Source organism: Centrocercus urophasianus, unplaced genomic scaffold (genome assembly GCF_019232065.1).
Source record: "Centrocercus urophasianus isolate 14NV4802_14NV808 unplaced genomic scaffold, USGS_Curo_1.0 seq_30, whole genome shotgun sequence".
NCBI classification, from domain to species: Eukaryota; Metazoa; Chordata; class Aves; order Galliformes; family Phasianidae; genus Centrocercus; species Centrocercus urophasianus.
This window is the reverse complement of record NW_024884867.1, coordinates 4,681,415-4,704,541: the sequence shown is the minus strand read 5'-3', so window position 1 is coordinate 4,704,541 and position 23,127 is coordinate 4,681,415. Positions and strand designations below refer to the sequence as shown.

Below are 23,127 nucleotides of genomic sequence, written 5' to 3'. Positions count from 1 at the left end.
CAGGGTCTCCTTCTGCAGCTCCAGGATCTCGGTGTGCAGCCGCCTCTGCTTTTCTGACAGCTCCTCGGAGGCCGCTGTGCCACCTGCACGGAGTGAGGGAAGGCGTTAAGGCTAGGAGGGGAGTGGGAATGGGGTTCTGGTGAGGGCAAAAGGGAGATATCACCAAACTGCTGCAGCATCGCTGCCCGAAGTGGATGCAGAACCTCACTCCGGTGTTGGAAATGGGATCGGGAGTCCCAGCACGGATTGGGGGCTCACCGTTGTCGTGCGGGGGCCCGGGGCTGCCCGTTCCCAGCGATGCGGGACTCGCCATGGCCTCGAGGCACGGCCACGCCAGCGCGGGGCTCGGCGGGCACTTAACGCGGGGCGGCTCGGGGTTGCCAGGCGGAGGTCCGGGGGCTGCGCCTTGCGGCTGGGCGGCCCGGGGGGCGGCCGGTCCTGGGGCGGGCTGCAGTCTGCTCTCCGCGCCGGGCAGCGGCCGCTCCTCGGGGCCGGGGAAGCGTTCCGGAGCGGGGCCGCGCGGCAGCGGCTCGGGGGCGGCAGCGGGGAGCCCGAAGGACGGGGCGGGCGGAGGGCCGGGCTTGTTGAAGAGGGCGAAGATGTGATGGAAGAGCCGCTCCTGGGGCCGCTGGCGGAGCAGCGGGTGTTTGTCGGCCGCCAGCTCCCGGCGCGCGTCCAGCACCATGTTATGCCACTTCTTGCGGATCTCCTCGGCCGTCCGCCGCACCACCGGGCTCAGCGCGTTGACGGCAGCCGCGATCTCCTCCCACGCGCGTTGCCGGTCCTGCGTGTTGCGGTAGCGGCCGCTCTTGGGGATGAGGATGTCCTTGCGGAGGCTGAACTCCTCCAGGATGAGGAATTTCTCCTCGTCCGAGAACTTGATGCGCTTGGGCTTGGCCGCGCTCATACCGCCCTGCGGCGGGGACGGGGGCTCAGGGGTTCCCCCCGCCCCGTGCTCCCGAGTCCTCCGCCCCCGGCTCTCACCTTCCACCGGGCCGGGCCGCCGCGGGAAGCGGATGTGCCGCGTCCTGTTCCGCGCCGGGGCGGAGCCGGTACCGGGGCGGAGCAGCGGGAGCCCCGCGGAGGCCGGCCGGACGCGCTGAGCCCGCAATCTCTGGCAGGGAGAGGCTTTCACGGCGCGGCTGCTGCGGGGCTCTTTATTTGCAATAGAAAACCCGGGCTGGGCGCAAAATACAGCTAAAACACCGGATAAAAAAGGTGGTGGGAGGGCAGCGGGGTAACAAGGAGAGCGCCTGTGCACGTCCCATCCTCCCAGCCGGACCCCAGCGAGCAGCGCAGGAGAGGTGCGGGTGATGCCGCACCGGTGGCGGTGGGACGGAGCCGCCGCTGTGCCCTGCCCGCTGCTGCTGCTGCTGCCGCATCCAGGCACAAAGGGAGTGGATGCATCCTGCTACCCCTGAGTTCCACCCCTGTACCCGCAGCCATGCTGCAGGGAGCACCCAAAAAACGTCAGGATGCGGCCACGAGAAGCAGAACCCCTCGGTGACATTGCTCCGTGCCCACAGCCATCAGCCGTCCCCATGTGCTTCTCCCTGCTCTGCCGGCACAGTGCTCTGTCGGGGAGCAGGGCCCAGCCCGTGCTGTGCCAGTAGCCCCTGCACCAGAGCCAGCTCCTGCTCCAGTTCCTGGGCACCACAGTCTAACCCCAGCACAGCTCCATGCTCCTCACCCAGCACGCGGAGCACACGGGCAACCAGCTGCGCCCTCACCAGCAGCAGGGCCAAGGCAGCACGCAGCACGGCACAGCCCAGCGCCTTCATCCAGCAGCGTGCAGCTGATTCTGCAGGGAGAGTAACAGAAGGTCCAGTGAGCACTGGGCTCTTTGGGACCACAGGTTTCCCAGCCCAGGGCTGCCACCATACCGTGGCTCCATCGCTGCTGGCAGTAGTGCAGGTCCTGCAGCACACCGGGGCCTGCAGCCTGCAGCCAGTGCAGGGCAGAGCTGGGAGCCTTCTCCAGGAGCTGCAGCAGGAAGGGCAGCAGCTGCTGCGCCAGGGCGGCTGGCTCTGCAAACACATTGGGCTCATCCTCCTTGTACAGGCTGGGGGGGGCTGCAGGGGAGCAGTGGGGACATAAAACCTCTTGCCACCCAATGCTCCTCCCTTCCCAACCCTTACAGGGGGCTGTACTCACGTGTCAGCCTCCAGGTCCTCTATGATGGCCCTGAGGTTGGGCTGGGGCAGGTGCTGCAGCAGTGAGCTGAAGGTCTCGGGGTGATGCCCAAACTCATCCAGGAGGAGCTGTAGGAGGCTCAGAAGCCCCACATTGCCCTGCACAAAGATGCAGCCATCTCCTCCTGGCCACCCCTGGCCATGCTGGACTAGGCTCACAAAGCCTGCAGCCTCATGCCGTACATCAGGGTCCTCATCTTGCAGGAGGTGAATGCTCATGTTTATCACCCTGCGGAGGAAGGAAAGCATTGCTGCATGCCCAGTGGGTGCAGCAGAGGAGGGAGCACACATACAGGGCTGCTCAGGACCTACCGCAGTGCCACAGGGACGAGCCAGGGGCAAGAAGCCCCCCGGCATTGCCGCAGCATCTCGGTGCCTGCTGTCTGCAGGGAGCACGCAGCTGCCAGCCGCAGCACCTCATCTGCCACGGGTTGGCCACACACCTCCAGCATCGTGCACCACTGCTGTACCAGCAGGGCATTCTCGGCCCCAAACCTGAGTGGAGCAGAGGAAGTGGTCTGACACAGCTCCTGGCTTACGGAACACCTGGAGGTCACAGGATCCAGGCACAAAGCCCAGGGCTCTGATCCCACAGCCCTACCCCACAGTGAGCAGCAGGCTGGCAGCACACAGCGCCTGGGAGAGGAGCTCTGGACCAGGGCGCTCTGTCTCCATCACAAGGAGCAGTATTTCCACACATGCTAAGGCAGAGCCCTGGAGCTTCTGGGAAGCTTCCCGAGACCAAGATGGGCAGCTTCTGCAAAGATGCATCAGAGCTTCAAGGTACAATCTCAGGAACTCTTTGTTCCCTCTGTCTTGCAGCACTGACTGTAAGTTCTCCTGGTCAACAACAGGAAAGAATGGACAAGGTCAGTACTCCCCATCAGCAAAGCCCTCAGAAACGCTGTCCTGAGCAGCACCTGAGGGTGCACTGAAGCTGTGCCTCCTCCCAAGAGGTCAATGAGGGACAAGGGGGGACTACTGTGCATTAGTGTCCCACTTTGGATCTGTGATTTTGAGCCCCACTGTACCAGCAGTGTCAGATGGAGGGCCCTTTCTAGCTCCTCGCATTCTGCTCTTTTCCCATCAGTCACCCAGCTCAGCACAGCAAGGTGGACATCGGGGTGCGGATGTTGCAGAAGTGAGCAGACAGTGTGGATTCTCTTGCTGTCAGCCTGTCGGGCTGCCTCACTGCAAGCAAAGCGGGCCATAGTCTGGTGTAGAATAGCTGCACCCACCTGGAGGAAAACAGAGACCTTCTCTCAGTGCTCTGCTCCTGGGCACAGGACAAGGATGGGCTCCCACCTCCCATGCCCTAAGCTTTACAGCAGGGAACAGGAGCAGTACCTGCAGCTCAGCACAGCCCGGCTCCCTGCCCAGTTTGAGGTTGCCCAGCTCAGCACTGACAGCATCCCAGATGCTCTGTGTGAAGCTGGGGCTGAGGGAGCTGGGCAGGAGGGCGAGCACCTGGAGGAAGGCAGCACGGACAAGCGGGCAGCGCTGGGCAGGGCTGAGCAGCCAGCCCTGCGCCTCCAGCTGCAGGGCCACAGGATGCAAGGCCTCAGCAGGCAGCCTGTGGGGACACACACCCTCACCGTGGGGCCCAGACAGAGAGGCACCACAGCCATGGGGCAATGCAGGGTCACTCACCCGTCGGTGCCTGGGTGGGGGGCCAGCAGTGCCTGCATCTGCAGCAGGTGCCCATGCAGGGTGTTGTGTGAGCTGATCCCCCCGGGTGCAGGAAGCTGCTGGGCCAGATGCAGAAGCAGAGCCGGGCGCTGGGACGGTGGGATGACAGGAATCAGAGCTTTGGCAGCCATGGCTCGCACGGCATAGATGGGGCTCCCTGCCAGCTCCAGCAGCGGCTCCAGAAAGTGAGTGGAGGGACTACAGAGTAAAACAGGCACAGTGTGGTGACACGCCGAGGAGTGAACATCTACTGCCAGCACTCTGCCTTACCCGCTGGGGTCATCGGGGCCAGGCTGCAGCTGTGCCAGCAGTGTGAGGATGGCGTGCAGCGCAGGGCGCAGGTGAGGTCCCCCTGGCACAGCCGCCCTCAGCTCGGCCAGCAGCACAGCACCCAGCTGCGGGTGCTGCCCTAGGAACGCGGGCAGGCTCAGCCCCTCCACCAGGCAGCCCTCAGCACTGCTCTGCTTCTGGCCCAGCAGCCGTGTGGTGAGAGCACCTGTGGGGAGAGAGCACATCAAACACTGCTGAAGGGCAATGCCACGTTCCAGCCCTGGGATCCACCCAAAAGAAGGGATGAGGATGTGCACCCGTGCTGTGGAGTGCAGTTCTGGTTCCTGTTTCCCCATGGGCACCGCTGCAGGGCTGGGGTACTCACTGAAGAGCTGGATGGCCGCATTCCTCATGGCCCAGCAAGGCGAGCTCAGTCCCTGCAGTGCCAGGGCCACCATTGGTGTAGCATGCCGCAGCAGCGCAGTGCCCAGCCCTGCACCACGCACCAATGTTTGCAGCACGTGCAGGGCACACACCTGAAAGAGAGTGTCTGAGCTCAGCCGTGCTGCACCAGGCACTGACAGCCTCATGCTGCAGTAGCCAATGCAGACAGATCCCTCTGAGGGGCTCTGTGCAGACCACCCCATTCCCAAGTTGGCTTTAATGGCAAAGGGATCAGTGTGCACTGCAGTCACCTGTGGGAGGTCAAGGGTTTGGTCCCAATCCTGTGGCAGGGCCATGGTGGCCAGTCCCAGCAGTGTCTGGATGCAGCGGGTCAGAAGTGGACGTGCCTGGGCTGGGTTTTCCCCACTGACAATGCAGAGGAAGAGCATGGGGAAGCCAGCAGCACGGCGCGTTATTGAGCTGCTCCGGGGTCCACTCAGTGCTTCTAACCCCTGAGAAACAAAGCCCATCCAGACGGGTGAAACCTGCCTGGTGGAGCCCGCAGCCTCCCTGCAGGGAGCAGCCAGCACCACCCTGCAGCATCCTCCCAGGGCTGGAGGATATGGATGCTGGAGATGAGTGGAACGCAAGCAGGAACAGGCACAGTACCTGGTCCAGTATGATCTGCGGGATCACCTGCATCTCTGTATCGGGGTGGTTTAGCAGAGCAGCGCAGAACTTGGTGAAGCCCATGCTGCAGCCTTCCACTGCTCCCTAGGGCGGAGTGATGTCAGGATTCCCTGCTCTCCACCCTCCCACAGCCCCCAGGGCTGCAGGATGGATCAGGAAGGGTGGGAGAGAGGCCGAGCTCACCCCAGGCAGGCCATGTGCTTACCCAGTGCCGGCACCGCAGCAGGATCTCTTGGAAGACTGTTGCAGCTGTCTGCAGGCTGGCAAGGGGCAGGAGGTGCTTTGTTCCAGGGGATGACAGCAGCAGCTCAGCCAGGCCTCCCAGCAGCAGCCCGACTTCCTGGGGAGAGCCAGGGTGTGGAGGAGGCAGCAGAGCTGCCCAACAATTCTGTCCTCCCTATGCCCACCGTGGCAGGGCTGCCCAGCAAGGACTGCTATTGCTCAGCCCATGACCACCAAGATGCTTTTGAGCACACAGCCTCTGCAGCATTTTCTCAGCCTGCTGCAAGCCCTGCATAGCAGAAATGTTCTTTTTCCAGGCTGTTGCTGGGCAGGCTTTAGGTAAGAGGCTGTGATGGGTGCTGTCAGAAGGGAGCTGTGACAGGTACCTTCAGTGCAGCTCAATACAGCTGCAGGGCTGTGAGCAGGGCCAGCCCAGCTCCTGCCCAGCTGGGCATTATCAGTGCTGGGAAAGCAGCTGAGCTATAAAAGAGCAGTGAGGAAGGGGGGGAGGGTTGCTTTTGGAGATGGAAAGCTGCAGTCTCTCCATCTTTTGTCTTCTACTCCACTTCCCAGGAGAGAGGCAAAAGCTATGCTAGCCTCCAGGTAAGTACACTGCTCCTCTGCCCCGTCACCAGTGAGGGTAGATGCCCAGCAACTGGGCTGTTCCATGGGGAGATGCTCCTACCTTCACTGACACCCAACAGCAGGTCAGGATCAGACTGTGCTCCTCTGACAGCAGAACTGAGTCCTCTTCCTCCTCCCGTTGGCCCTTCCCCAGCATAATGAGAGAGCCAATTGCATTCCCCATGTCTGCAAATGATGGAGCAGCCACTGCAAAAGGAAGCTTCATCTGAGCCTTAAGAAAGGTTGCTCCTGGCAGTGTGGAGGACTGCTGGAGCTCACAGCTGAGTCCAAGATAGGAGTAATAGAGATGAAGATAGCTCCTTGCAGGGACTCTCTCACCTTGCTGCTCAGCTTCAGGACCCCGCTGGCTCTGCAGAGCCCCCAGCAGCAGGGAGGTGATGTCCCTTGCAGTGTCCACCAGGCTGCTGAGCAACTCCTGCCAGCCTTGTGCTGACTCTGCTGTTTGCATGCAGGTGACCACCTCAGGCACCTGTAGCAGGCACCTCCGCAGGGCTGCAAGCACACCTGAACAACACCCATCTCATGTTACAGCAGGGCTTGGGGCCATCTGACATTCCCAAAATGAAATGTATGGCTGGAGAGGGAATATGGAGCTCCTCCAGAGCCCAGGCACACACCATGCATTGGTGCTATGGCTGCTGCCTGCAGCAGGTTCTGTTGAGCTGTGGCAAATTGGGTCTGCAGTACCCACAGCAGGTGTTGGGCGAAGTACAGGCTGCGGTTTGTCAGTGTCTGGGCTGTGTTGGCCTCCAGGGCCAGGAGCTTCAGGGTGCTGCTGTCTGACCTGGAGCAAGAGGTGGATGTTGATGGTGCGCAGGCACCAGCCCTATTTTGCCTCCACTGTTGCAGAGCCAAAGCAACTCTTTAGGCTGCCAAGAGCTGCCCTGCCCATCCCATGCTCGTACTTCTGCAGGATTGTCTTCATAAGCACTGCTCCAACTTCGGCCTCCTGCACGCGGGGGCTGCTGAGGGCATCCTGGGCCAACTGGAGCAGTGCTGGAGTGAGAGTCTCAGGGAATGTTGCAGGGAAGTAGCGGATGAGCAACTCCGAGGCCATGTCCCTGATCTGCCAGAGGAGGAGAGGTGAGAATGGGGAGATGGGTTGGAGGGAGTAGGGCAGCAGGTGGCACTCACCTCGTTGGTACTGTCCTGCAGGCAGCCCAGCAGTGCCAGCAGGTTGGGCTGGGAAAAGAAGTCCCAGCAGCCACTCTGCCTGGCATGGGCCAAGAGCGTGGCCATCGTCCCTGCAGGGATGAAGATGAAGGCAGTGAAATAGGGCAGAGGAACAGCCCGAGAGCCCAGGGGTGGTCTGGCTGGGGTGTCCCTACTCACGCGGGGGCTGTCCTTTCTTCCTCTCAGGGCTCCAGGTGTCTGTACAGGTCTCCAGAATGGCCGTCAGCAGGAGCAGAGCCGTCTTCTTCCTCTGGTAGTTGGCCCAGGGGGTGAGCGAGGAGATGCAAAGCTGCAGCAGCCACTCCACAAAGTCTGCAAATGGAGAACCCAGCACCGTGGCCACCTGCCTGCCAGGCCCGTAGGGCTGTGCAGAAGTGCTATGGTGGCCATCTCACCTACAGCCCGTGCCAGCTGTCCCACTCCCTCGCCCCTTGGCTCCTTGGGGTCCTTCCCCCGCAGCCGTGCCAGCGCACCGTCCCGCAGCCGCCCCAGCACCTTCTTCAGGGCTGCCTGCAGCAGCTGCCGGAAGGCAGACGTGTGGCAGTTGAGGTTGAGGGGCAGGAACTCCCGCAGCAGACGCTCCTCAGCGCCTGCCAGGCTGTGCCCGGGGCCTCCGCACAGCAGTCCCAGTGCTGCCAGCCGCACTCCTTCCTCACGGGCACGCAGGCAGGCCTGCAGCCGTGCTGCCTCCTCAGCCCGCAGCGCTGTGACCCCAGCTGTGCTCCTCTGCACCCGCAGCAGTGACACCCAGGCCCGCAGTGCGGCTGCGTCCGCACCACTGAACTGAGCGGCCAGCAGTGTGCCAGCAGCTGGGAGCTGCCGCAGCGTCCAAGGCAGGAGGTGGTTGGTGGCGTTGCTGTGCAGGATGGGCAGGGGTGAACGCAGCGCCTGGCTGAAGAGTGGCAGCCAGTGCTGTGCCCAGAGCTCGGCCTGCTCGTCACCCTGCCCCTGGGAGCACTGCTGCTGAACCAGGGCCCTGTACAGCTCAGCAGCTGTGGGGCACAGGTGGTTGGTAGCCAGGCAGTTCAGGAGGTGCTGTGGCAGCATGGGGCAGGCGTCCAGCACCTATGGGAAAGGCCATGAGCACCCGATGAGCCACCTCTACCCACTGCATCGCTAATAGGGATGCAACCTTGCCATCCCCTACCTGCTGGCTGCCCACGTAGGGAACGATGGCACACAGGGGCACGTATCTGGCCTTGATCTGCCATGGCATTGAGACCGCCCTCTGCAGCATCTGTTGGTAGAGGGGTCTCTCCTGGTCCTCAAAATGCTGGCATTCCAGGTGGTAGATCTCCACCAGGAGTCTGAAGGAGCTCTGGATGAACTCAGATACACCTTCCACCTGGGGAAGGATGAAAACCAAGGTTTCCCTTCTGAATTCCTGCTTTAGAAGAGACCCTGTCGCCACGTACTTCTAAAAGGCAGCCACGGGTTAGGGAGCCGAGGATGGCAGCAGATGGCTCATCTCATTGCAGCAGTGCTGGGGGTGCCCACTCCAACCTTACCGGGGCTTCGGCATTGTCCCATAACAGCCGAGTGAGCTCCTGCAGCAACTTGGCATCCTTGGCCAGGAGGCGGCTGCCCTGCAGGTGCCAGAGCTCAGGAAGGCTCTCCTGGACACGCCGCAGCCACAGCACCAGCGCTGGAAGTGGACAGGCCCCAGTGCTGAGCTCAGCTGGGCTGTGGGGCTCAGGGAGCCATCAGCCCAGACAGATACAGCCCAGGGGAGATGGCATTCTATGGACTGGAGCAGCACTGGCAGCCCCACCAGCAGGTTTGTCTCCTACCTTGGAAGCAGTGGTAGTGGCAGTCCTTCTGCTCCTTGCTCAGGGTGCACACGGTGGGAAAGAGCACATCCAGCAGCAGGCAGGCCTGCAGAAGCACAGTGGTCAGTGAGCAGGCAGATGGGGACTTCCAAGGGAAAAAAGCCTCAGTACAAAACAGGAGAAAGTTTGGCATCCATGTGAGCTTTCTGTGCCTGCCTAGCAGCCCTCAGCTCCGGGAGAGCAGCTCAGCTTTTGCTGCGTGATGCAGAGCAGGTTGCTGTGTCAGGAGTGACTTTACCCCAGACTCCCACTGCTGGGTGAGGGGCTCTGACCCTGGAGTAAGCCCTCATACCTGGCAGGTGCTGCCCTCCAGCTGGCTGCAGAGGATGTCCGCACGGCAGCATGTCAGCAGTCCCCTGCTCAGCACCAGCCTCTCCAGCCCATCTGACTCTGGGATGCTGTGAGCCTCCACCATCAGCTCCCCAACTCTCAGCTCCCCTGCACCTGCTGGGAAATGGCTGCATTAAATGGGACAGAGAACCAAACTCCACCATCCATCCACTCGGTGGCCTCTGAGAGTGGACACAGCAGCAGAACTCTGACTGACAGTGAGCGTCCTGTCCCCTTTCAGTCCCTTTGCTGAGGCTCTTCCCAGTGCCATCGTAGCACACACCTCTGTCCACGAGCTGGAAGAGGGCGAGTGCAGCTCTGGCCCCGCTCTCAGGCTGTGGGGCTGTATTCAGCAGCATGCTGAGTGCCGTGCCTGCCAGCAGCCGCACATCCTTGCTCAGGGCCTGGACACAGAAAACAAATGCACATCTCTAGCCTCTATGCATTATGTGGGCAACTAGAGAGTACCCTCTGATGCTCTAATGTTCCACTGGGGACATCAGCTGCCCCTGCAGCACCAGGACCGCACGCACCTTCCCAGCCACTGCATCCAGCAGCAGCCCCAGGATGCGCTGCAGGGCTTCATTCTTTGCTGCTGTACTCCACACCAGTGGGGCCACATCCTTTGGCATCATCTGGAAGAGCTGGAGGCAGGCCTGGAGGAATGGAGGGGACAGTGAGGATGGCCTCCAGCACTGCTCACCTCCAAAAAACATGCATGCTTTCCTGAGGCAAGCTCCCACCTTGACAGCCAGGCAGCTCCAGGTGCCACTTGGTGCTGCTTGGCCCTGCAACACGCAGCTCAGGGTGCGGGCGAGGTGCTGCAGGAGTGGGGCCAGGTTCTGCTGCCAGTGGTGACGTCCCAGGCTGCTCTCCTCTATGAACATGCATACTGCAGGAGGGGGACAGTGTCATCTGTGTCCCTCCCAGGGATGGGCAAGGGGTCAAAGAGTAGCAACTGACCTGCCTGAAGGTCCTCAGAGGACAGCACCTGGGGGGCAGAGGGACAGGCACCCTTCACACCCCACACAATGCATGGGGCAGAATTGCCTCCAAAGCTCCCGTAACCAGCTCCCTTCCACAGTGACCCCAAAGGCAGGGGACCGGGGGCACGGTGGCATCCACATGCCAGCTGTTCTCACCTCTCCATGCGGTGTCAGCCCAGCCAGCAGCGTGCCCACCTCCTGTGCCAGCACAGCCTCATGGCCCACGGCCAGCTGGGTCACAATCTGCCGAGAGACCCCCACTCAGCCACAGAAGGACCCTAAGGATCACTCATAGGGGACCGTTACGGACCTGTTCCAGCTTCTGGAAGGCGCTGGAGCTGCCCGCTGCCTCCAGCTGGAAGGCCAGGACACAGCGGAGCAGTGGTCGCACCTCCGTCTCGCCCAGCGCCCGCAGCTCCTCCCCCAACTCCCGTGCCAGCTGCAGGGCCTCCTCCAGATGCTTGTCCCGGCACCGCTTGGCTGTGCTCCTGCAATGGGATGGAGACGAGGTGGGGTGCACCGCGCTGGTTTGCCGTGGGAGTACCTTGGTGGAATGGAGCTTAGCATGGGTGCATCCCAACTTGTTAGAGCTGGAGTGCCCAAGCTCGGAAGGGGTTGGGGTGGGGATACCCGGGCTGCAGGAGGGTTGTGCTGGGGGTGCCCCTGCTTAATGCGGTTGGGGATCTGAGTTGGGCGAGGGCTGCTCCACCTCCATTGGGGATGCACAGGAGGTGACCCAGCTTGTTGTGGTACGGATACCCAGACTCGACTTGAACTCAGCTAGGAGTGCCGCAGCTCCACGTGGTTGCCACGCTCCCATCTCCCCCACCCGCAGCCCGCATAACAAACGCGGGGAAAAGCGCCCCACCATGGGCTCCCCTTCCCCCCGAAGCGCCGTCCCCCAACCCGCGCTCCAGCCGCCCGGCCCGGCCCCGCTCACCCCGCGAACTGCCGCAGGCATCGCACGCAGCACAGCGCGGCGGGGCCCGGCCCGCACCGCCCCGCATCTCCGTAGAACGCGGCGCAGGCCCGCGCCTCCCGCTCGGCACCCATGGCGCGGCGCGGAGCGGAGCGGGCGGAGAGGCGGCCCCGGGCCACGCAGCCGCGCCGCAGCGCCCCCTAGCGCTGAACGGCGGAGCTCCATCCCGCGGCGCCGGATCCTGAGCTCGGGGACACTCAGAGCGCAGCCCGTGCCTGCAGGGAGCGGGAGGGGATTTCTGCCGTTTCCCCCTAGGATTTTCAAACCCTAGAAATTCACTTTTGACAAGCGAGCGGCTAAAGCAGATTAACCTTTTTGCTAATCTTCTATAATGGCTTTGGAATCTCCTTAACCAATAAGGAAATGATAAGAGCCCGTTTCTTTTCTTTTTATCTATATCTATATTGTCCTTCCTTGTCTGCATTTTTTTTTCCTTCTTGTTTTATTTTCCCTTCCTTTTCTAACACGAAATGGCCCAGATCCTATCGCCCACAGCTGCTGTAAACACAACATCGGTAATCCCTTCCTTTATTCCTCTCCAGTAACAGGGGGCAGAGAGGTGTCTGCCGATTGGGATTGATTACAGCAGCTATCAAAAGTCTCCTTTGTAAGATCTGGATCCTAAATCATATAATTCTTTGATAAAAGAAGCATTACCGGTCCATTTTCTGAAGTGAAAGGTATGGGAGAAATGGAAAAAAAGCAATCAGCGAAGGCACTAATAGGCAGGGATGGGCAGGGAGCGGGGAAAGGCCCTTTGTGAAGGATGGGGAACAGGGATTAATCTGCTTCAGCCGTATGATTAGTACAGCTGAGAGCAGAACGGGTCTGATTTGGGGAGCAGGACCTGGCCCCACACTGTACTCATGCCAGGGCTGGGAGCTGGGGGTGGGTACCAGCAGGCTACAAGGGGCTTTTCCCCTTGTATTGAATTGGTTATAATTTATGTTACAAATTCAATAGCCAAAAGAGAAGCAAAACAGAGGGATGGAAGAAAAACTGCTGACATTTAATGCACAGCAGTTTCACAGCTCTCACTCCCGTGTCGCTGGCACCACACTGCCCTGCCCGCAGCACCCAGCAGCACCATTCACCAGGTGGGTTTCCTGCACCTTGCTGCAGACCTTGGCTTGCACAGCTCTACAGGGCAAGAGAACTCGGGTTTAAGCAACCTGAGCTCAGCCCTCTCCTGCAAGACTGTGTCCCCAGGCTGCTCATCTTGCTGGGCTCAGTGCGGGCACCCATCCCTTCCGTGGTGATTTCCAGGGAGTGTTCAGTCCTGGTACCACGTCCTCTCCACACTGCGAGCAGGACACATCCAACATGCCTCCCCAAGGGCAGCTGAGAGAGAAGTGCTTGTGTGCCACCAAGATGTGCCACCAAGATGTGCCACTGAACTGTACCACCAAGCCAGGCCACCAACATGCTGTGAATGGCCATCATCTAATTTATTAAGGGATTTGAATCCTTACCAAGAGCATGCTAGATGTGAAGCATCTGTATTACTGTTCTGATTATGGCAATGAAGGTGGGGGAAAAAAGAAGAGAAAATACAATTTCTCTGCTTTCAGCAGAAAATAAGACAACTTTTGCAGAGAGTTCTGGTGCAGCTAAAGGCTGTGCTCTCATTAAAAATGACCTTTTATTAAGCTGAGCTCTCTTCTCTCTCATATTGTATGATATGACAGCTCTCTTTTGATGGGAAAGCTTTCATTTGGCCAGAGAAAGGGATAATTTGCTTCTTGTAAGGAGTTAATCCTCCAGTCCATTTCTGTGCTGGGGATGGCTGTCCTCCCCCTGCCCTGCACTGGAGGCTTCGGCACAATGGAGATCATAACCACCTCAAATCTACACCTGAGATGGAGAAATCAGATTTCCTTCTTGAGTCATTTTTGTGGGATTAGCTAAATCTTAGATCCACACTAACCCTTCACAAAGCCAAGATTAGTTAGAATTTATTTTATTCACAAGGGGGTTTATGGTTTTCTTTCCAAAGGGATTATATCTCTCTATATATAGGGTGGCTTCAGGCATAAAGCAGCCAGGTTAGAGGGAGGAAAAGTGTGTGTGTGTATAAAATAAAAACTCTGCTGCCAGAATGACCGTCACTTGAAACTCTGGGACAGCGCAGGGATTCTGGGCAGCCTCACTGCTCTGCTTTCAGGGCTCCTTAACACTGCAAGACCCTGCAGAGAGCAGACCCTGCTCAGTGTGAGCTTCTACTACCACTGGCCCAGCCAAGGATGTCTGCAGAGCCCACGCTGGATGCCAGCTCAGGCAGGAGAGCTGTGCAGTGCTCCTTCAGCATTGAGAACATCCTCGCCAGCCCGGCAGAGAGGAGCCCCCAGGTTCTGGTTCCACTCTGCCTCCAGAGCATCCTGGACTGCGCACCCAAGGGGCTGTGCGAACTGGAGGGCATTGCGCTGCAGGAGGAAGAGGACGAGGAGGAGGAAGAAGAGCTGGAAGGTGCGTCTTGTAGCTGCTGCTGCTGCTCCCACACGGGCACACGGCCTCTGCAGGACCCTCCAGGTTGGCTGGGTGAGTGACTGGGGCTCTGCGTGCTGCAGTTTGTTTGCTGGGTGACAGTGCAGTGTCCAACCTGCCACAGTGCTGGGTGCTTTTCTCTGACCTCAGCTCTGGTGAGGAGCTGCTGAGTCTGCTGTTAGCAGGGCTTCTGAGAGCTGGCACCCTCACCAGGGTTTGAAATCAGCAGGTGCTTTTTGTTACCAAGTATTGCTGCTTTATGGTAAAGCACACAGAGTGGCAGTTCAGGGTAGGAGCTCTGCAGAGAGCATGGGCTCCATGGTCATGCTGACAGAGCTCCTTTGCACCACCTGCTCTTGGGAATCTTACTTGTCCTTTCAGGGAAAGGTGGGAGGATTTTTTTGCTCTAGCAAAAATCTAGCAAATCCATATCTAGCAAAGTGGATGCATTTAGCAAAAGAAAATAAAAGAAAAATAGAAAACCTTAATTTGTGGCTCAAAAGCATCCTGAAAGTTCAGAAATACTCTGTGTTATGATGGAAAAACAACTCCTAACCATGCTGCTAAGTTTCCAAGTCATTTTCTGGAGCTTGCCCACAGCACCAAAGGTAAGTGAACACAGAAAACAACACTAGTGCTCCTCACCTATATGCTTCTTTCCAAGTGACACTCTGGGCCCTTCTCCTGCTTGCACTGTGATCATACATCTTTCACCCATGCAAGCTGTACTCCATCCATGCAATGAGTGCAGATGCAGACAGTGCTCGATGCCACTGTATTTCAGCTGCTCACCCCCAGAGCTGACCGTCCCCCTCCTTGCAGACACCAGGTTCCCTTGGCCCATGCGACTGCTCCACTCGGTGGTCAGAGGCTGCAAGAGCCCTCAGGGCAGCCCCAGCGAGCTGCAGGCCTTCCAGCAGATCCAGCGCAGGACGCGCCGCCATCGCACCATTTTCACCGAGGAGCAGCTGCAGGCCCTGGAAACACTTTTCCACCAGAACCAATACCCGGACGTCATCACCAGGGAGCACTTGGCCAACCGCATCCACCTGAAGGAGGAGAGGGTGGAGGTGAGGTGCTGGGAGGAGCTTTCTCCCTTCTGCTCACTGTAACTCCAGGAGAACACAAACTGGGGCACGGTACTGTCTTTCTGGGGAGCTGCAGATCTAGAGTTTGAAGTCTTGTTGTAAAAAACATTCTTGGTATTTTGGGTATTTGATTAAATGTAGATGAAATGTCAGGGGGATTTTTGTCTGCCCAAAGGCTGCCCAGAGAGGCTATGGAAGTCCCATTCCTGTTCAAGGCCAGGCTGGATGGGGCCCTGGGCAACCTGATTTAGTGGTGGCAACCCTGCCTGCAGCTGGTGGGTTGGAACTAAGTGATCTTTGATGTCCCACCAAGCCCAAGTCTTTCTACGATTCTGTGATACCCTAGTGCCACTCTGCACAGCCCGAGGGTATTCCTGCCTAACCAACACAATGCAGACGTTCTTTTCTCATTTTACACTTTCCAGGTCTGGTTTAAGAACCGTCGAGCCAAGTGGAGGCATCAGAAGAGAGCATCTGCCTCGGCAATGGTCCTTCAGGGCAGCGCAGAGCCGCCCAAGGAGAGCTGCTAACGGCCCTGCGGGAGGGGAGCAGCGGGGCCGGGCTTCAGAGGGCGGGATGGGTGAACGCAGGCGGGGCTCCTTCGAAACCCGGCCTGTGTGCTGAGCCCTGTTGAAGTGATGTGGCCCTCAGATGCTGAAGCGAGCACAAAGCTGACAAGTGGTGTGGGGACCGTGCCTGTGCTGTGCACGTGAGCCCCGGCCGGGATCCCCGGGCTGCGCTGCTTGTGTTTGTGTCAGCTCTGCTTTATGAACACGTGCCAATGAAGGCTGTTCTCAGCACTCCGTGGCTTCGAGCATCACTTCGGGGCTCCCAGGACGAGGTGCCTCGCCCCAAGCAATGCCGGCCATGCCTGTGCCCCTGGCGCGGGCAAAGACCCGCATCCCTCACCACATACACACCTACGGAGCTGCCGAGCCCCGCCCGCGCCCCCCAGGCCCCGCCGCGACTCCGCTGCCCCGGCGTCTCCGTCACCGGGGCACCGGGGGCCCGGTCCGCTCCTCCCAGCCGCAAGGGGGCGCGCTGACAGCGGCTCCCTACGCCTCTCCCGGAAGGAGCTCTCCAACTCTTTGTCGCGTTATTATGACGTCGCGTCGCGTCGCGTCTGCGACGGCGGCCGAGGAGGGTCAAGGCGTCATGGCGGCCGTTCCTGCGCCTTCCTCCGGAGCTTTGGTACCCGTCGCCGCCGAGGCGGGCGCCGTGGTCAGGAGCAGGGAGACCGTCCGACCGGCCGCCAAGCGTCCGAAGAAGATCCTGGATGAGGATGCCTACATCGAGGTGGGCGGCGGGCCCGGGACGCCCCGCTCCGTGTCACCGCGGCCGCTCGCGGCCCGGCCTGTCCTGAACGGCTGGGGACAGCGAGGGGTCCTGACACGTTCGTGCGATTTTCTGTTTGCAGAGTTTAGAGAATATTATTCAGCGAGATTTCTTTCCCGACGTGGAGAAGTTACGGGCGCAAAAGGAGTATCTGGAAGCTGAGGAAAATGGTGACTTGGAGAAAATGAGGCAAATCGCTATTAAATTTGGCTCCTCCTTGGGCAAATCATCGCGGGACACACCTGTGCCATGTAAGAACCATCTCACCATGGCTGTTTTAACGTTTAAACTGATATTATAGATGATTTCTGCAAAACAAAACAGAAAAATGACGTTATGCTTTGTCATTTCATATGCCGTGGGCTATGCAAGAGAGAGAAATGGTCTTCAACTTTTTATTTATTTGTTTGGTTTTTTTAAGGTAAAAGCATTTGTATTTAATGTTATCGCTCTTATCTAATGTCATACAACAGATTTACATTGCATGGGAATGAGTATGGCAGACTGGGCAGTAGTCAGTATCTGATGACTGATGTAATATTTCTGTTTTATAGTGTCCAATAATTCCTTCTGGAGAAAAAGAAGCAGTGTGGTAACTGTGTCAGACAAATTTTGTCAAGCTCCTGTTTATTAGCAAAGATCACATGCTGTACCTTACAACACTGTACTGTGAGAAGCTTTAGGCTATGTTCTAAATCATCATTACAGTTTTTGGGGTGGAAGGCATGGAAAGCTCATGACAGCCCAAGGTTAATGCAGCAAACATCAGATGCTCAGTTGTGTGTTTGTTTTCACTTTGAGTTTGGGAATTTTTTATGCTGAAGGCCTGTGCCTCACTGAGCTCGTGGGCAGTTTAGCTAAGCAGCTTTCTCATAGCAAAAGGACACATCTCACATGGTGAATTCCTTTCCTCCCCTCCTGTGGGAGAAAACACTGAGCTGTGTTAAGGTTGTTAAGCTCACATTGCTACAGCAAATTTGTACACCTCTGACTCTCCTGTGAATTTTTCTCAGCATGGGAATGTCTCAGATGAGAGATGTTGTTTGTTGATGGGAGCCATATTGAAAAGAATGTTTTATAGTCTTTTTACAACTTTTTAATGACATTGTTCTTCTTGTGATTTGTCTTCTGTGATTCATGTTTGGTACCTGACCTGTGATGCAGAATGTCATGGCAAGTGTTCAGTTCTGTGCTCTGGTAACCATGCTAACATTTTTCTTTGGTCACAGATGTTACCCCAGCCACGTTTGAAACCCCAGAAGTGCATCCAGGTGGTCTCCCTCTGGGAAATAAATCCAGAGCTGGCACTCGAGCTGCAGAGGAAGGTAGGAGAATAATGTTTCTGTCGCTAAATTCCTCAGCAGCACGAAAGTATGCTTGTGAACTCTGTCCCCTGGTGAAGGTTAAACATTAGCCAGTGCTTAAGCAGTTTCTTTTAACCTTCTAGTAAGTGAAAATAATCAATCTGAAATTGTGTGAATTTTCAATTATAGATCTCTTTAAGGCAGTATGACTTCCTAATGCATTGAATTTGTTTGAAAATAGTAAATTTCTCCTGTGTCACCTGAAATTGGGGTCAGTAAGCAAAGATAGCAGAGGCATAGATATTCGTGTGGCATGTTAGAAATGTCTGCTGGTGTCTGGGCACTTGTGTGTTTTCCTTTAACAGGAGTAGCTATAAATGTAGTGAAAGCCTTTCTTTGAAAGTTGGTTATGTTTTCTGAAGTTGTGTCTTTCTGCATTTATACACTTCTTTTTTTTTCCCACTAAGTTTAATTATTAGTGGGTCAGTAGAGGGCTACTCACAGAATGAACTAAGGCTTGTGTCTCTTACAAAAAGGGAGATATTAACCTATGTCAAACTTCTTCCCTCTTATTAGGAGAAGCAGAAAAAGATGATAAAGATGCTCTTCCCAATCTGGACAGTTTCTTAGCAAAACACACGAGTGAAGATAATGCTTCATTTGAGCAGATCATGGAAGTGGCCAAGGAGAAGGAGAAAGTCAAGCATGCTTGGCTGTACAGTGCGGAAGAGGAGTATGCCCAGGTAGGGAAATGGCTCCAGTGTTTCTCTGCACTTCCAAAATGACACAAGAGGGAAATGCCCTTTTACTGTATTTCTTTCCTGTTTAATTAAATGGTGTATTTTCTTACCATCTGTTTTGTTCAGACTCTGCCAAATGCTTACATATCTGTATTCTTATGGAAAAGTTTGAAAACCCTCTGATTAATAGTATAGAAAAAGATTCTGCTCTTTTCTTGCTGCTTGTATCAGCTAATACATTTTCTGGTATGGTAGAATGGTAGAAAGATTCTTTCAAGGCTACTCACTTTAGTTTTGAAGACTGCCTTTGTATGAGATACGTGGCAGATCTTGCTATTCTCTTTTTTCTGGTGATGAAGTGTTCAATTTAATTTTGATTAGTAGATGGAAAAAAACGAAAGCTGTTTGAATCATCATTAGTGTTGTCAGAAGGTGTAACAAATAGATACGTAATCCTTGTGATTTTTTTAAGTCTATGGTGCTCACTTGATTTTATACAAGAGCTCATACAGGGTTTTGTAAGCTCACCTATGGGCACAGGATGGTTTCTCAGATGCCAGTTGCCAGAAGGAGGGAGCTCGTGCTTTGCAGGTGCTAAGTACATTAGGACTTGTAGCTGAGCTTGTGATTCAGCTCTTGCAAGTGGTGCATGCTTGATGAAAAGATTGCAGGAGTACGTTTTCAGTCCTAATTTTTTCTTCTCTTGTCCTTTCAGAGACGAAATGAAAACCTGGCACTTCCTTCAGCAGAGCAGCAAGCCCTGGAGAATGTGAAAGCTGGGCTGGAGACCTGGGAGTACACTGCTAGAAACACCCTCATGTATTATCCAACAGGTGAGGCATGCAAGTTGCAGGAGGGCAATCTGTCTAGGTTTGTTGACTCCAGACAGTGCTTATCCCCCTTCTGACAGAACAGCTCTTACTGGTGCTACTGCACTGTTTCTTCTGTGTAGTTCAGAGATGTGCAGCTGTTATAAGAATCTTCTCCACCCATCCTGCACCATTCTTGAGATCTTGCTTCATTGCCTCTGATTGCAAAGCTGGATCGTGTTCTGTCACTGAACAAGCATTTGTTTTTAGGAGCCATAAATATTTCTGGTTTGTTTCATCTTATTCTTAAGCACTCATTATCTTCAGTCATTTGCTGCTTCTGCTCAAAGAGCGCTGCTTTGGTTTTGTGGTCGCTTGGTTGCTGTAGGAAATTCTATCATGTTGTAGCTGAGCCCTTTCACAAAGACCTTCTGCATTTCAAGGTGTACCTGATGAGGAGGACACATTTAAGAAGCCCAGGGAAGTCGTCCATCGGAACACTCGTTTTGTGAAAGATCCATTTAGCCAAGCCTTGAGCAAATCACAGCTCCAGCAAGCTGCAGCCCTCAATGCTCAGGTTGGATAATTTTGTTGCTTCTGGTCAAAGGCCTTTAAAACAACATAATTGTTGATGATGTGTGTGTGCTGGATACAGATAGCTGGCATCTTTCTCTAGAAGTTGATGAATGACACTGTTTTTATTATTTCAGTACAAACAGGGGAAAGTAGGACCAGATGGGAAAGAGCTGATACCCCAGGAGTCTCCAAAAGTGAATGGATATGGATTTGTGACTACTCCCTCTCCTGCCCCTGGTAAGAGGTTTCCTTATGGCTGTTTTCCTCTTTTCATCTGAATCTGCTTGTGTGTCACAGTTCCATTTTGTTCAGATGTACTGGCTTCAGGATGCCTTCAGTTAGAACACTGATTATTTTTCTTCTAGTTCAGATACGGTGTTTGAATTTATAGCTGCTCCTCACCAACATGGTTTTCCTTGTCTTTTTTTTTTATCCCCCTTAAAATGTGAATGTAGTGAGACTTTTCCTCTGAGAAGCCTGTAGGTGGCATATGGAATGCACCTCTTTTCATCAGTGAAAATGCCTTTTCCAAACAGTGGACAGCCGGATTTTCTACCCAGTGACTTAATCTTAGAATCTATTCTGTAATTGTAGCTGTTAGGCAAGGTGTAGTCATTGTTTGACACAGACATTTGGTTATTCCATGTCTTAAGTCTTCTATCATTTCCTTGCTTTCAAATAGTTCCACGTATTGAAGGAATTTTCATACAGTATCAAAGGGGAAGATTGGTACTGTAGAATTAGAAAATGAAAGTTTCACTAAGCAAAAGCATACCAGTGGAAAATATACACATGGAAAGATCAGGTTGGGCTTTGTAAGCTGGAGGGTGACACAGCCAAAGCAGTACCTGGTGTTTAAGATCATGTCTTTGTAATGGGAACAACGTGTTACTTTTCAACACGGGCTGTAGAAGGGCTCAGTTGTGTCTTGAGTTTGCTACATTTCATAATATGGTTCTCTGTGGGTGGATTCTGTGTTGTTTTTGTTTTGTTTTTGCTGACCAAATAGTTAAATACCTTGAGTATGACTTTTAAAATTTGTTTTCAGGTGTGAATGAGTCTCCTTTTATGACATGGGGTGAAATAGAAACCACCCCTTTACGTCTAGATGGATCAGAAACACCGTATGTGGATCGCACACCTGGACCAGCCTTCAAGGTATTTCATAGGAGTCAACGTGTCATTCTTTGGGGCTGAGGGGACATGGGCTAAGAAGGGAAAGACAAGTGAGTAACTAATAGATTAGCATTGTTGTGGGATGTGTGACACATCTCTGGGCTGCGTTCCCAGTCCTTGAGACTAATAACCTGTGTTCTGCTTGGAGGGTGGAGATGGACATGGCCCCACATGAAAGCTACTTAGTGCAGATATCTCAGGTGCAATACACAGCTGGCGACAGTGAGACTTGAAGTTTGGTGATAGGCCTAGACAAAGGGGCTTTTGGAGAAAGCTGAAGAGGTGCCTGGTTTCCTTGATTTTAATGTAGGAATGGGTAGAAATCACACTATTTCCCAAGTCTGAGGCAGCTGCATCACTTAAAGGTTGGAAAGGTACACTGACTTTGTTAATGACGCTTGACCCTGTGTGCAACCTGTCTCCTGCTGGTATCATTGAATGTGAGTTGTCTGAGATTCTTAGTTTAAGAAAAGAGTGATTTTCTGTGTGTGCCTCTGTTTTGTCAGACTTTGAAATTGTTGTCTGGTTTTCCTGCTGTTTAGCAATGCCTTTGTTTGCCTGAGAGCTGGCTGGCCATGGGCCAGGGCTAGGCAAGACACAGGTGACATTGTTTGTCTATGAGAGACAGCAGGAGGAAATGCCAGATGTAATGGCTGCTTCCTTGACTGAACTGGTTCTACCATATTTGTTAACTTGCAAAGGCAAGTTGAAAATCTCTCTATGTCCTCTCTTGCTTTTATGTAGCAGAAGAGAAGAGTGGGCTGATCCCACTCCTCCCCAGTTTAGATTGTTGTCAGCTGCAATCCAACCATGGAAGTGCTTTGTTTCATTTATACAGCGCTCATACCTACTGCCTTGGCAGGTAAAGTGTGTGATGTATTTATAGATCCTGGAGCCTGGACGTCGAGAGAGGTTAGGACTTAAGATGGCCAATGAAGTGGCAGCTAAAAATCGAGCAAAGAAGCAGGAGGCACTTCGAAAAGTCACAGAAAACTTGGCCAGGTGAGACTTCTGTTGTGATGGAGGAACTGGGGGTGAAATCTGATGAGATTTAAATCAATATATGCAGAAAGGGAGGAATGAGGAAAGTGCTGGAAACATTTTTAGACGTAAAAGAACACACCAAGGGAAGGGGGTGGTGGTTGTTCCTGGTACTCCCTCTTGTGAGCATTACTGTTCTGCCCTATGCTACCCAAGCGGTGCATCCGGATCAGTGTCTTGCTTCACTGCAAGTAGATGAGACCTGATGCAGCATGCTTGGCTGGCTCACAGGAAGGATGGCACAGGCTCAAAGGAAATAAGCAGGCAGTGCAGTTTATGTTTAGGAGGGATGTTAGATGTTTCTCTGTTACTTCTCTCTAGAGGATCAGGCTGCATTTACTTGCAGGCAAAAGGACTTCTGCCAATGGGTCTGGTCAGTGGAGAAAGCGGACACCAGGTTCTCCCGCAGAAGCATTGATAGCATTCCTGATAAAAAAAATTTTACTGTAAGGTCTTTAAAAGTGTCTTTTCTATTCCAGCCTCACTCCAAAAGGATTAAGCCCAGCAATGTCACCAGCTTTGCAACGACTGGTAAACAGGACTGCAAGTAAATACACCGACAAAGCCCTGCGAGCCAGCTATACTCCTTCTCCAGCCCACACAGGAACTCCTGGTTACAAGACACCAGCAAATGGGCCCCAAACACCCACGACCACCCCACAGTCTAGGACAGTATCTCAGACACCAGTATCTCAAGATACTACATCAATCACAGATAATTTACTACAGCTTCCTAAAAGAAGGAAGGCATCTGATTTCTTCTAAATGTTCTTGTCATCAGCAAGTCAACAGTGAACAGCCCATGCTCAGCTGTCTGCAACGTGGATGTTTTGAACCATCAGTAGTAAGAGGTATCTAGATTCAGCTGCCAGAGTGGAAGCCAGCAGTTATTAGATCCGGGACCAAATCTAGACTATGTAGCTGAAATAGCTTGTGATGTGCTTTATGGAAGACAAGTGACTCTTGCTGTGGTATAACTTCCCTTTGAACTGCATGGATATGTTACACAGCTGTATCATAAGGATGCTTCCTGCAGTGGCAAAGAAGAATCTGGACTCTTACCTCAAACAGTGATAATTTTTGAAATATCTCTTTTTTTCAGATGGCCATGTGTTTGAATACATTTCTATACAAATGTGTCTATTTATAAAATATGTTAAGCCTTCCTAAAAGGTTGAACTGGAT

At 54.6% G+C, this 23,127-nt stretch overlaps 4 protein-coding genes across 4 annotated transcripts; 2 read left to right on the top strand and 2 right to left on the bottom strand.

Moving 5' to 3' along the window:
• Nucleotides 1-356: 356 nt before the first annotated feature.
• LOC122165771 (myb-related transcription factor, partner of profilin-like) lies at nucleotides 357-1,382 on the bottom strand. The gene is made up of 3 exons (XM_042829087.1): nucleotides 1,283-1,382; nucleotides 469-1,197; nucleotides 357-370 (listed from the first exon to the last, which is right to left on the bottom strand). The coding sequence occupies exons 1-3, from the start codon at nucleotides 1,380-1,382 to the stop codon at nucleotides 357-359; spliced, it is 843 nt and encodes a 280-aa protein (XP_042685021.1).
• LOC122165770 (thyroid adenoma-associated protein homolog) lies at nucleotides 1,341-11,463 on the bottom strand. The gene is made up of 31 exons (XM_042829086.1): nucleotides 11,351-11,463; nucleotides 10,721-10,898; nucleotides 10,567-10,653; nucleotides 10,388-10,415; nucleotides 10,168-10,316; nucleotides 9,958-10,080; nucleotides 9,708-9,828; nucleotides 9,387-9,541; nucleotides 9,056-9,140; nucleotides 8,774-8,910; nucleotides 8,413-8,610; nucleotides 7,661-8,330; nucleotides 7,425-7,577; nucleotides 7,227-7,336; nucleotides 6,998-7,158; nucleotides 6,710-6,876; nucleotides 6,411-6,596; nucleotides 6,133-6,278; nucleotides 5,431-5,565; nucleotides 5,205-5,309; nucleotides 4,847-5,047; nucleotides 4,537-4,687; nucleotides 4,152-4,377; nucleotides 3,843-4,079; nucleotides 3,540-3,765; nucleotides 3,224-3,430; nucleotides 2,794-3,032; nucleotides 2,505-2,687; nucleotides 2,156-2,421; nucleotides 1,884-2,072; nucleotides 1,341-1,801 (listed from the first exon to the last, which is right to left on the bottom strand). Exons 1-31 carry the CDS (start codon nucleotides 11,461-11,463, stop codon nucleotides 1,530-1,532), a joined length of 5,604 nt encoding a protein of 1,867 aa, XP_042685020.1. The 3' UTR covers nucleotides 1,341-1,529.
• A 2,169-nt stretch (nucleotides 11,464-13,632) lies between these two features.
• GSC2 (goosecoid homeobox 2) lies at nucleotides 13,633-15,491 on the top strand. The gene is made up of 3 exons (XM_042829084.1): nucleotides 13,633-13,855; nucleotides 14,696-14,943; nucleotides 15,387-15,491. Exons 1-3 carry the CDS (start codon nucleotides 13,633-13,635, stop codon nucleotides 15,489-15,491), a joined length of 576 nt encoding a protein of 191 aa, XP_042685018.1.
• A 611-nt stretch (nucleotides 15,492-16,102) lies between these two features.
• ESS2 (ess-2 splicing factor homolog) lies at nucleotides 16,103-23,114 on the top strand. The gene is made up of 10 exons (XM_042829187.1): nucleotides 16,103-16,257; nucleotides 16,379-16,547; nucleotides 17,526-17,621; nucleotides 18,177-18,343; nucleotides 19,056-19,173; nucleotides 19,593-19,726; nucleotides 19,860-19,962; nucleotides 20,774-20,883; nucleotides 21,788-21,903; nucleotides 22,422-23,114. Exons 1-10 carry the CDS (start codon nucleotides 16,117-16,119, stop codon nucleotides 22,705-22,707), a joined length of 1,440 nt encoding a protein of 479 aa, XP_042685121.1. The 5' UTR covers nucleotides 16,103-16,116; the 3' UTR covers nucleotides 22,708-23,114.
• Nucleotides 23,115-23,127: the final 13 nt, after the last annotated feature.